The 12,514-nt window shown below is 33.3% G+C and overlaps 1 protein-coding gene and 1 pseudogene across 1 annotated transcript; one reads left to right on the forward strand and one right to left on the reverse strand.

The window, feature by feature from the left end:
- Positions 1 to 365: 365 nt before the first annotated feature.
- On the reverse strand, positions 366 to 7,999 carry LOC139907452 (uncharacterized). The gene is given in 7 exon segments (XM_071893879.1): positions 366 to 3,089; positions 3,092 to 6,609; positions 6,688 to 6,968; positions 7,030 to 7,428; positions 7,431 to 7,505; positions 7,567 to 7,947; positions 7,949 to 7,999. Coding segments are annotated over 7 exon segments (7,308 nt in total). The 3' UTR covers positions 366 to 486.
- A 645-nt stretch (positions 8,000 to 8,644) lies between these two features.
- On the forward strand, positions 8,645 to 11,219 carry LOC121130808 (major vault protein pseudogene; annotated as a pseudogene).
- Positions 11,220 to 12,514: the final 1,295 nt, after the last annotated feature.

Here is a 12,514-nt window from a genome sequence, read left to right on the forward strand (position 1 = left end):
AGTAAACGAAAATTACTTTTGCTTGAAAACAAAGGAAAATTTGATGATCCCATATGAAATATAAGCACCTAAATATTTTAAACCAACACACTATTTTCTAAAGAATTGGTCCAAACCTATAAAAAAGGTACAAATATCCAAATTCATCGCAAAACCACATTTAATTACGAAAAAACATATTACAGATTCGTAATCAAAGCTTCAAGTACTGCTGGAATTGAATAAGGAACTTAATTATTTATTTTGATTGACTTTTCTAATTAATGGGAGGCAAAACATTAAACAAAATGTATGTATTGTATTTTTCATAAACATAAGATACGCATCTAAGAAAAAACCTTGATTTATTTGAGATCAAAAAAATATAAAATAATTCCTTAAACTACCCTTGATTAAGGATAAATATTAATAATTGGGGACATAGAAAAGGATATCCAAGTTTGTAGGTACATACTTGTGTATGGTTAGATTTAACTAAGTGAAAAGTTATAAGGAAAAACCATAATATTTCATTTTAAGAAAGTATAATACACCAAAAGCTCCTCCCAGAATTATACACTTGGTATATCGAGAAAACCCTCCTTTATATAAAGGCACTTGACTGAGAAATTCTCCTATTTGCTCTATCTTGTCTGATTCTTTTAGTTTCCATATTTTACAATATTTATCCAGAGAGATAGAAGCAAATGTGAACTCATCAATTTTAATCACTGAAGTAACAGCATCTTTATGGCTTAAATGCTCATAGACAATACTTCCAGATTGTATTAAGAGATGCCCGTCAAAAGAGCCGAAAATATCAACAGATTCCTTCATTTGAACATGGGATGCAACATTGCGTAAATTAACCTTGAAACTACTCTTGTTTACGTGGAAGAAAGGTTCGAGAGAATCAATTGCTCGAAGATATGGATATGAATTTAGCTCATTAGTTTCGTTTATATCCACTTTCTGGTTGCTTCCATCTTCAAATCCAAGAGTCACAATCCCATGTTTGTACCCTGAGTTCCAATCAATCCCAATTAAACTATTTTGTGCATACATACTTGATGAGGAGGAACTATTATCACTTGAGGAGGAGGAACTATTATCATCATCCTGTTTGCTGGTTGAATTTGACATACTTTCGTCATTATCTTGTGTATTTTCGTCTTCAGATTCATGGATGTCTTTAGAAAAGGGGTTTGCTGAAAACAATTTAGAATCGTTAAACCAAATTCTCTTCTTTTCTTGTGATCCATTTGAATACAAAATTACAGAAAATAGTTCTACTTTGCTGAAGCAAGATAGGATAATTGAATCATCATTGTCTCTCCAAACGGAATTAATTTCAAATTCCATTTCGTTTTGAATATCAAATTGATTTTTCTGGACAGCTTCATTATCGGAGATTGCATACAAATAAACGTGAGGAGCCGATAAAATGATCCAATTTCGATCATCCCCTCCTGGAATATTTAATATGGACGAGATTTGATTTTTTTCTTCGATTTTCTTTTCTTTTTTTAGGGTTAACTGCAATCTTGAATCTGGTGTACAAAAGTTTAAGCCTTCATCAAGATAATTTATAGATTTAAATCCATAAGACAATATATCAGGTTTATATGGCATGTCATGGGCTTTAAACACCATAGGATCGATGACTTCGTTTAAAAGAATAAAGTATTCCTCGTCATGAGAATTATTTCTTAGAATTCTTGAGTTACGGTGATATTGAATATTCAAATTTGAATCCAGCATGATCTGAAAAAACTCTTCCTTTGATAAGTACTTGTGAAGGTCTCCTTTTTTATAGAAAATCAAGTTATCTTGGTCAGCACCACCTAGCTTATAGTCAATAGCTAAATTTTTAATTTTTTTATATCCTTTACTATTTAACTTAATATCAAAAGTTACAAGACCTGTTTCCTCATAGCTTCCATAACATCTGAATGTATCATCTTTGTTTGGCAATGATTTTAAAACCAAGTCAATTACGGTATCAATGGTGTAATCTTGAAATATTTTTTCCAATGAATTAGTATCCAAAGAATATTTCCATAATGCCAATTGAGTTCTGCCACCCGTAAAAATATATCCATTATGATAATCAATAAATGTTACAGGTGAGCTGAATTGATTTTTTAGATCAAAATAATTTTCAGAAGTCAATATAGGGGTGTAAGTTTTTATGTCTGAGTCTATTCTTCGCTGCTTTCTTATTTTATTAAGAGCCTCTTCAGGTATTTGATATATCTCAAACTTGTTATCTTCTCTCGGATAGATGAATATTCCTTTGGTTCTTGATATTGGAACGATGAAATTAAAATATTCAAAGTCAGATGTGACATGGGTGATTTCTCTCAAATCATATATTTCTCTAAGTTCCTCATTAAATCTAAAGCTTAATAGCCTGTTTTTATTTGTAATTAATATGAATATATTCTCTTGAAACATGAGAGCCTGACAAAGTTCTCCTTCTTTGTTGATCAATTTTATGGAAAACGATACCTGGGCTTTATTTATAAAACGAATCCAACCAGAATTATATCCCAAAACTTTTTTGCCTTCATATGAATCCATACAAACCACAGCATCATTTTCAAAAGTTGGCATTTTGTATTGCCCCGAAATTTTATGGTATCGATGATTGACAACATCATTAAAATAGTCATAGAAATTTGAATTAAATGATTTAAATTCAAAGCATCGAATACAACCATCTGAGCATCCAATTAAGACTTCAGATTCTGATAAAAATGATAATTTATTCCCTGTAAGAGTCAATGAGGGTGAACCAAGTTTCCAGCACTTTTTCAGCGTTAAATTTATATCAGCAATATAAACGTAGCCCTCAGTATCAGAGCAACTGACAAGTATCCCATCATTTACATTCAATTTGACAGCAATATCACATATGGCACCTTTACAACACAGCCCTTTTTGGGATACCTCATTATCAATAATATTTATGCGCAACAATTCGCCTCCCCATGTTCCCACTAAAATTGAGGATTCATTAACTGGAGTACCACAGGATATGGGTAATGAGTGAGAAAATTTACCAGTCATTTTAAATTTTCCTAAAGTTGAAGAGAATACAAAAAATTACCATCAAGTCCAGTAGACACAATACTCCTTGACAACGGCATCAAAAATATGCTGGAAACGGGCTTCAAATGGATTTGAGCATGATTAGATACATTTATCCTTTTATTTATGTCCCAGAAAGATACTGTTCCATCTTGTAGACCTACAGATATTACTTCACTCCCACGAACAAATGATAAGGAGGTTACAGGGGAATGAACGTAGAGACCAAACATAGTTTTATCTTTTTGTTCAACGATGACACAGTCATCTGTCCCATAGATCCATATGTCTTCATATGTAGCCGCACACAAAATTATAAGCTTACTAAAACTTGTCATTCTTTCAATGTCTGGAATCTTCATCGACATGTCCTTATTCAAAATTTCGAGCATGAGAAATGTTGAATTGTCTTTACCTCTATCATGATTCATCTCCAAAAGACATGTGTGCCCCAAACCATCCACTAAAGACGAATTTATCCCGTGCTGATAGGTGAGCATTGGGCTGTGAACTAAGGATTCTGAGTAGATTTGTAAAAAGTTTAGTAATTGTCTGTCAGCTATTTTTGATATTACGCAATGATGATAAAAATGTTCCATGGATTCAACTCCATTTTTCGCCCAATAATAAATAAAAGACAAATCCCTCAAAAATAAATTATTACCCATGGAAATACATAATTGAAGAAGAGAATTCAATAAATATGGATGAATGCAATCAGAATTCTTGATATCCTCTTCAAACTCCATCAAATAGTACTTGAACAACAAGCTTCGATATTTATCTTCATTAAGATAGTTTTTAAGAAAACTGTTTTTAAAAGAATCTTTGAGGAAAAAACCTTTTTTAAGTGAGGGCTCCATAAAAATTTCTAGTCTATTAAGAGATCTAAGAAGTGATATAGAAGAAACAGTCTTCCCTAAAATATTTTGTGTTGCTCTCATAAGTTGATTGAAGGATGGACCTTCACATTCATATAAAATATTAAGAATTGGCTCAAGGATATGACTATCTTCATCATCTCTTTCAAGAATATAATGATATAAATCCTGAAGATTTCCAGGTATATGTTCTTTAATCATTGTTTTTTCATTCCCATTCACTATTGCATCGGAGGATACAAGAACTGAGCAGAGTGTTTTGAGGTATTTAATATTCCCTGATTCTTTCTTGGATGCAGCTAAGCGAAGCACATTATTAAGAGGAGCCTCACTTAATACTTTATCCCCCATTTTTTTCAAAAAGTTACTAACCAGCTCCTTCTTTATTCTAATATCTTTAATATCATCTAAAGAAACAAATACATCCAAATGATATTTTTTGCGCCTTGACAAGAGATGTTTCTTCATGAAAGAGTCCGATTTATTAGACGAAACAATAATACGAACTCCAGGAGGGAAATTACAATAAGGAATCCAAGAGACGTTATCTTTCGGTGGTTCGTCAACAATAATACAAACTACCTTTCCACATGTTTGAATTTGACTGATTAATTTTGCAACTCTTATAAAGGATAAGTAGCTATCATCTTTAGAGCTTTGAGTGTAATCATCAATATTAATTTTGGAATGAAGTTGCAGAATTTGATGCTCCAAATACTCCATGATACAAAAAGAATCCATGACCCCGTCAGAAAAAAATGGAATGACGATTACATCTGACGTATTGGACAGAATAGTTGCCAGTTTACAAAGAAAAGCTGTTTTGCCTGTACCCTGAACTTCAATACATTTGAATTTATTTCTATGAGATAAAATGATTTCGGTCATCTTTTCAAGTTCCTTAGTCCTTCCAATAAACTCTTCAGTCTCTTTTGAAATAAATGAACTCATGAAATCGACACGAGTGACCAATTCTTTCGATGCAATGTCCAATATATCTTTCCAAAGTCTGTCAATAACAGTCCTCACAAAATCCTCATCAAAGCGAGAAAAAACAGAATTTGAGCTACTCTTACTTAAGGATGAAGCTCTATAATTTTCATAAAGTGGACAACCTGAATTTCTTATGTCTTCCTTAAGTTGGTTCAAAGCCCCATTCTCTTCTGAATTAATTGACTCACGAAATTGTGAGATGTCATTTTCAGACTTTATCAAACTCAGAGTTAAAGGATCTCTAAAATAAAAATGGGCTCTTGTCCAGCCTCTCAGTCTTATTTCCAATTCTGTAATAGATATAGAATTTTTCTTGAATCTATCAATAACGGCTGCATTGCCAGATAAGAATTGTTTTTCTATTGGTAGTGAGTATCTTGGTTTCCACCCATATCTCTCACCAAGAAAGCAGATAAATATATCTGACTCTTGAACACGTTCTAAGCAATATCTTGTCATGCTTGTTTCTAAGCTTTGATCCTCAGGAATGCCCCATCTTAAATCTAGAGGTGTTATTTCCACATTAATGTTCCGACATCTACGCCTAAGCTCTGGAAATACACAATAGTTTAATAAGTTTCTTTCACCAAACATATCCAAAAAAGTTGAAGACACAAAAATTTTAACTCTAGTCCATTGTATTCGAGATTTTGGACGAGCAATTGGAGTAATGAGAGGCTTTTTGTTATAAATTTTATACTTGGAATCAATGCTTTCAACTTCTTCAAGTTGGGATTTCCCTGAGCTTAATTGGGATAATGTCTTCAATGCAGCGTCTCCAAATCCAGAGATGGAAACATTTCGACTATTACTTTCTAATGGGAAAAGATATGGCAAACTTCCATCAATCGTCAATAATGCTAAATTCATCATAGATGAATAAACTGACGTACGACGGTAATAGTCGATAAACTTAATAAATTTATCAAGTGGACCTTTTTCCGGAGGGTTTCGGAAAATTATAATCAAATTGTCTATTTTTTGTTTGTCCTTAATACTATACAAGTAGTTTCCAACCATTTCAATATTTCCACAATTGTCCCACACATGCTGAAAATAATTACTTATATAAGTAGAAAATATATTTTTATTTAATTTTCTCTTTCCAAGCTCCTCTACTCCATTCTCACCACAGCTTAGCAGCTTACATGACTTGCATGCTTGTGCAATCATTAAACCAGTGAATATGCAGATACCATTGAATCCAATGAATCCATAATCTTTCCAAGCATCATCTTTGCTTTTATAATTGACGAAAAATATTACAGAATGTCCCTCAATAGGTGACAAATTTCTCAAAATTGATGACTGAGCAGTTTCCTCTAAAACATCTTGCAATTCAGATGGAAAATCTATATCCGATTGAGTCCAATTTTCCTTAGTACTACTATTTTTTTCCTTTCTCCGTCTCCTCATTATCCTATACTTATGTTCTGATAGTCCTCCAATATAATTCATCGCACTATAAGCGCATAGATACTGATGCAGAAATACTTTGGAAGATCGTATGGAACTTAGATTTTTAATACTGCAAATGATATCCTTTAGCTGATGCTCATTAATGCCGGATAAGACCATATTTCTTAAATTACGAATAATAGCCAAATGTGGTATTTTTTTGCTCAAAATCAGATCATGCCATACTTGCGGCTTGTTGCCGTGTCTACATATTATAAGGAAATGTAATACAGATTTGTTAATCTATAATGATTAATTAATCAAATGAGTTGCATTTACATACATAGAAACTTGAGTTTCCCAAGTGAATGGAATTTGTAAACGCATTCTTTTTCCAGCCTTCTCCGGTTGAAATTTCCCTCTTAATTTAAGCTTCTTAAATTCGTCTTCCGACTTGGGATATTTTTTTCCTAGAAGACACATTACGAACTCTTGAGGATGATGAATATGCAATAATCTTATGAGCCTTTTAATATTGAAACTACGAGATGATGGAAGGTTCAAATCATCATTGTTGTCGTCATCTGATAGCACTACGTCTTCATTGATTGATGATTTCTTTTTCTTAATAGACAACAACTTTTTAGATAACAATTTGTTAATTAATAATCAAATAAATTATTACCTTTCTTGAACATCCTTTTTTGTGATATTTGGCAAGTTGATATTCGTCAAAATCAGAAAATTTCTTAGTCATAGCTATTCTGAGCATTGAGGGAAGTGAGGATTTATTTTCCCTCTCAAAAGATGCAACATAATCAGCAATGGATACCCATTCACTTATACATTTTTGAAAGTAGTCATAATAATTGGTTTTATATAAATTACCATGGAAACTAGCAAAAGAAAGAAGTAATAACGATCCTGCTCGAAAATTACATTCCTGTCGACAGTATAAAGCTAGTTAAAGAGAAAAATATAATACTTATTCGGTAAATACACTAATGACTTTCTATATTTGTACCTTAAGAATAAAGACGGAATCGTTAACCATCACTTCCTCACAATGACTAAGTATTTTTTTTTTCGTATAAGGCCTTCTGCCTCATACAATTTGGGCTTGGATAACAGCGATGTTGTACATATTTGCATGAGTTCAAACTGAAACAGAAGGAAAATGCTTGAAATTCAACAAAATCTCAATTTAATTATTATTGCAAACCTTTTGAAGTAGAGCAGGATCCTGTTTTTGAATGGAAATTGGAACTTCTGCAAATCCTTTGTGTAAACTTGGTTTCTCTATCTTTGGATATTCATCTTCGTACATCTTCAATTCAGGTGGTTCATCCAGTATCTCCTCAAAGACTTCAGTTTCTTTATTCGAGGAAAGGGATTTAGTTTCTTGAATTTCCATTCCTTGGAACTTGGTATCTGTGTCAGTCTTACCATTGATATTCTCCATCACATTCTCTGTGGTATTTCCTTGACTAAGATCCAGAAGAAAGGTGTTATGTAGGGGAATCTGGATAGATGTCAATATTTTATTTTTTGTAGAGTTGGAAGAAAGAAATGAATTTTCATGTAGAGGGGATATTCTCTCATATTATTTTCAAGTACCGATTTTCCAAATTAAGTAAGTGACTCTCGTGTGACATATTAATATTTCGTATAAATAGAATAGAATCTGAATGGTTGTCAAGGTTTATTATGAAGGCATATAAATTATAATATAATAAGTTAAAGGTTCCCTGCTTAGTTCTCAAAATCCATTAATGAGTAATCATTTTACAATAATAGAAAATAAACTAAGAACGATAAGGTAAAAATATTATAATTTAACTAAATATTTCTAAGGCATGGGGCCCGTTCTGATAAAATTTTGATCATGAATTACTCATCAGTTAAGTTATTTGTATGAGGAATTAATCCAAAGGTACTCGCTCAGCGTAGAAAACAAAGGGTAGCCCTTTACTACTATTCAGAGAGAGAAAATACTTGAATATTACTACTAGGTTAATGTACGTACGTTGTTGGTCTTTGCTTGGGAGGGCAGGCAAGGAGAAATTGCGTTAAGATTATAATATTTGCCCATATTTCGTAACGTTGCGTGTATTTCGTTTATGAATTATTTGTTAGACAAATAGAATAATCAGTATATTGATTATTTATAATAGGCTGGAGAGTTTTTCAAGTCAACCCATTTCATTCCTATTTTTACATATTTTGACTCACATCATTATTAATAGTCTATAGAGAGTTGGTGAACTGAAATTGTGATAGAATCCTTCCTTTTTTTCTACATGCACGTCGTGGATCAAAACACTAACGTTACATCCGTTGAAACTGGGCCACAAACCTACCATGTGAAGGAACATGACGTTGTCCTCCTCCCTCCCATTCAAATGATAGTAATCCCTCTAGGATCTTATTGCGTTGTATCAAACCCTGTTATAACAAAAGATGGTACTATTGAGAAATATCAGTTCGGCCAAACTAAGTTATCTCATGGAGATGAAGAAATTCGATTACAAATAGACCCTTTTCCATTATATCCAGGAGAGAATTTGAAAGTTGAAGTAACGCCCTTAACAATCGTACATTCATCAATTGCACTTCTTTTAAAAGTTATCAGAAATTTTACTGATGAAGAGAAAACTGAGCGTCTTGCTGGAGATTTATACTTGTTCGAAGGTCCAGGAACTTATTTTCCTAGAAAAGAGGTAAATTCATTTATTCTATTATTTTATGTATTTCCAAAATACATGAGGTTGTTATAAATTTTGTGTAGGTTGAAGTTGTTAAAACTATTACTGCTTTAAAGATACATTTGGAGTTGAACGGAAGAACGGAGACCAATATTTAATAACCCTGGAAGATACATCATCCTTCATACCCGATGTTCAAGAAGAAATTTTGGGTACTGTTGAAGCCACTACACTTGATAGTAGACATTATTGTACCATTCTTAACCCCTATGGCTAAGATGGGAAACCCATGCTTGGTCATCGAAAAATTGTCAAAGGAGAAATCTCATTTTTTCTTAAGCCAGGAGAAATTCTTGAGGATGGTGTGAAGGAAGTTTACATTCTTGGTGAGGATGAGGGTATTGTCTTAAAGTCCCTGGTTAATTACGAAGACAAGTCAGTGACTCCCCCAGAAATGCGAAAACCTGGAGACAGATGGATGATAAAAGGAACTATGAAATATACTCCTACTATTGAGGTAGAAGTCATAGACGTAAGAAAAGCAATACCCTTGCATACAATGAAGGAATTTACGTTCGAAACATTCAGACTGGTTCTGTAAGGTCAGTTATTGGTAAAACTTATATGCTTAAAGAAGATGAAGAACTCTGGGAAAAGGATCTATCACCCATGGTACAAATTCTATTGAATAAAATCGGGATGTTACAGCAGATAGAGGGGAATGGATTAATCCTGAAAAAGAAAAAGAGCTGCTAAAACTGGCTCGACCCCAACAGTAGTTCAAGATGTCGATCTTACTCGAGTAATAACCTTTAAAGTTCCCCACAATGCGGCAGTTCAAGTATATGACTATAAGAGCCGTCAATCAAGAGTAGTGTATGGTCCCGATTTAGTTATGCTTGAACCTAATGAGGAATTTACTCAGCTATCTCTTAGTGGAGGAAAACCAAAACGGCCCAATCTTATCCGTTCACTTGCTTTACTGTTAGGGCCAGATTTTTGTTCTGATAATGTCACTGTTGAAACTGCTGATCATGCCAGACTAGAGTTAAAGCTTTCCTACAATTGGCAATTTAAAGGTGAAAATAATCAAGATAATGGAGCAAAGTTATTTAGTGTCCCTGACTTTATCGGAGATATGTGCAAATCCATTGCTTCAAAAGTGAGAGGAGCAGTTTCCTCAGTTTCTTTCGATAACTTCCATAGGAATTCTGCGGGGATCATTCGCTCTGCTGTATTTGGAGACAATGACACAAATAATTCAAAGGGCGTCCTAGAATTCCCCACCAATAACCTTATAGTTACATCCATCGATATTCAAAGTGTTGAGCCTGTTGATCAAAGAACACGAGATTCACTCCAAAAAGTCTGTAACCCTTGCCATAGAAATTACAACTCAATCCCAAGAAGCTGCAGCTAAAGGGAAGCAGAAATAATTGACCAAGAAGCTAAAGGTCGATTGGAAAGACAAAGAATCACAGATGAAGCACAGGCAGAAAAATCTCGTAAACAACTTTTGGAATTGCAGGCTGATTGTGCTATTGTTAAGGCCATTGGGCACTCCAGCGCAGATGCTAAAGCTCAAGCTGAATCGAACAAAATTGAAGCTGAGGCTAAAATTGAAAATTCAAAAAGAAAGACTGAAGCTCTAGGTATTGAAGCTGAAGCAGAGCTTACTCGCCTTAGAGAAGCTCGCGATGCCGAAATCGAGTATATTGAGAAACAAAACAAACTAGAAATAGATAAACAAACAGAAATAATGAGGCTTGAAGTGGAAAAGTTTAATGCAATGGTGAATGCGGTTGGACCTCAAACACTTCTTTCCATGTCGGCTCTTCCAAGAGAGCATCAAATCCAGATGTTAAAGTCTTTGGGCTTGAAGTCAACACTCATACGGATGGTAAAACCCCAATTAATTTGATTGATGCAGCAAAAGGGCTCATTGGAGTCTGTCAAGAAACTGCAGGGAAATGAGAAAATATGATATAAAATTTGTACATCGTCAGTACGATTGGGATCTCCAACATATTGTTGCTTTTACCGATACTTGTTGATTTATATACTGTTTAGACCTAAATGCTTCCTATTGATTATAATTAATATGATATATTTAGCGATTTACCTTATTATACTCCGTTTTTATATTTTAATATTAAGCATTTAACAAATACATACAATGTTGGTATTTTATTATAAACTAAGTAATTAATGTACTTTCATTGACTAGTAACCACAAAATCGAAGATAGCGTCTGAGAATTGAGGGTACTGAGTGCGCTCGATTAAAAACCAAGAACTTGTAAAAAAAAAGAACTGATACTTTTTATTTAGTAGGTATACAAATATCATGGAATTCTAGAAACACGGAAGACTCACACACTTTTCCAGCGTTTTTTTCCTTCCACCTTGAGTGCTAATATTTATACGTTCATTCAACTAATGTTAATCAAACTTTGTTATTGTTCATCAGTAGTCATTACTCATTACCTTCATTATCATCTAATAAAGATAAATATCTAATATCATCGGAGAACTAATAGTTAATTTTGAGAAGTTTTGTAAGTAAAAAATTGATTAATTTGATTAAATGGGCTCTTCAAATACTCTTTGACATCAGTTTTACTCATTTTAATAAGGATCGTAGTATTAATTATTATATGATAATATTATTATTATGATACTAAATTTGATGCCATGTTATAGGTGTTTTTTTTTTAAATCATGCCAGCTTGTTGGGTACCCAGTTGTGGGATTAGATATAAAAAAGAACCCAAGGATCCTACCGCTTCTCTTCACTCCTTCTCACAAGATGAATTCTTATTAGTGCCTGGCTTAGAGCCCTACCTTGGAAAACTGAGGGAGCTTAGGCACCTTCTAAGTATTCAAGAGTTTGTTCCCTCCATTTTCAAGATAAGGATTTTATTACGTCGAGTCAAGAAGATCGTCGGAAGAAGCAGTTGTCTTCTATGGATCCTAAACTCCGGAACCGTTATTTAAAACCGTCTGCTCTTGCAATAATTTTCCCTAATCTTCCAAAAAATATTTATCTACAGAAAAACGTGAGAGGACAACTGAAAGCTTCATCATCAGCAAGGCTTTCTGCTCAAAATTTATGCCTTATCCAGGCGGGAAAAGTTATTAAAAATGGATCTGGTCTCGAAGAGTCTAAACATCAAATCTTGGAGAAAATAAACAGAGGAGGTCTCTATTCTCCAACAAACGTTTGTTTTAATATGATCATCAAAATATTTGTGGTGTATCAAATTGTAACAAGAAAAAAAAATCAAGGTCTCTATTTTTTCAATGTCATAATTTAGGAAAACTATTTTCTACTCTATGTTGTGAACTTGTTTGTGACTTTGGAGAACTATTTATGCTATAATTTTTTTAATCATTCATTACAAAGTTTATTTTCTCATTGTTTGATTCAATTACTTAATATTATGACAAGAAAAATGATAGTAGA

This window comes from Lepeophtheirus salmonis, unplaced genomic scaffold, assembly GCF_016086655.4.
Source record: "Lepeophtheirus salmonis unplaced genomic scaffold, UVic_Lsal_1.4 unplaced_contig_12268_pilon, whole genome shotgun sequence".
Lineage (NCBI taxonomy): Eukaryota > Metazoa > Arthropoda > Copepoda > Siphonostomatoida > Caligidae > Lepeophtheirus > Lepeophtheirus salmonis.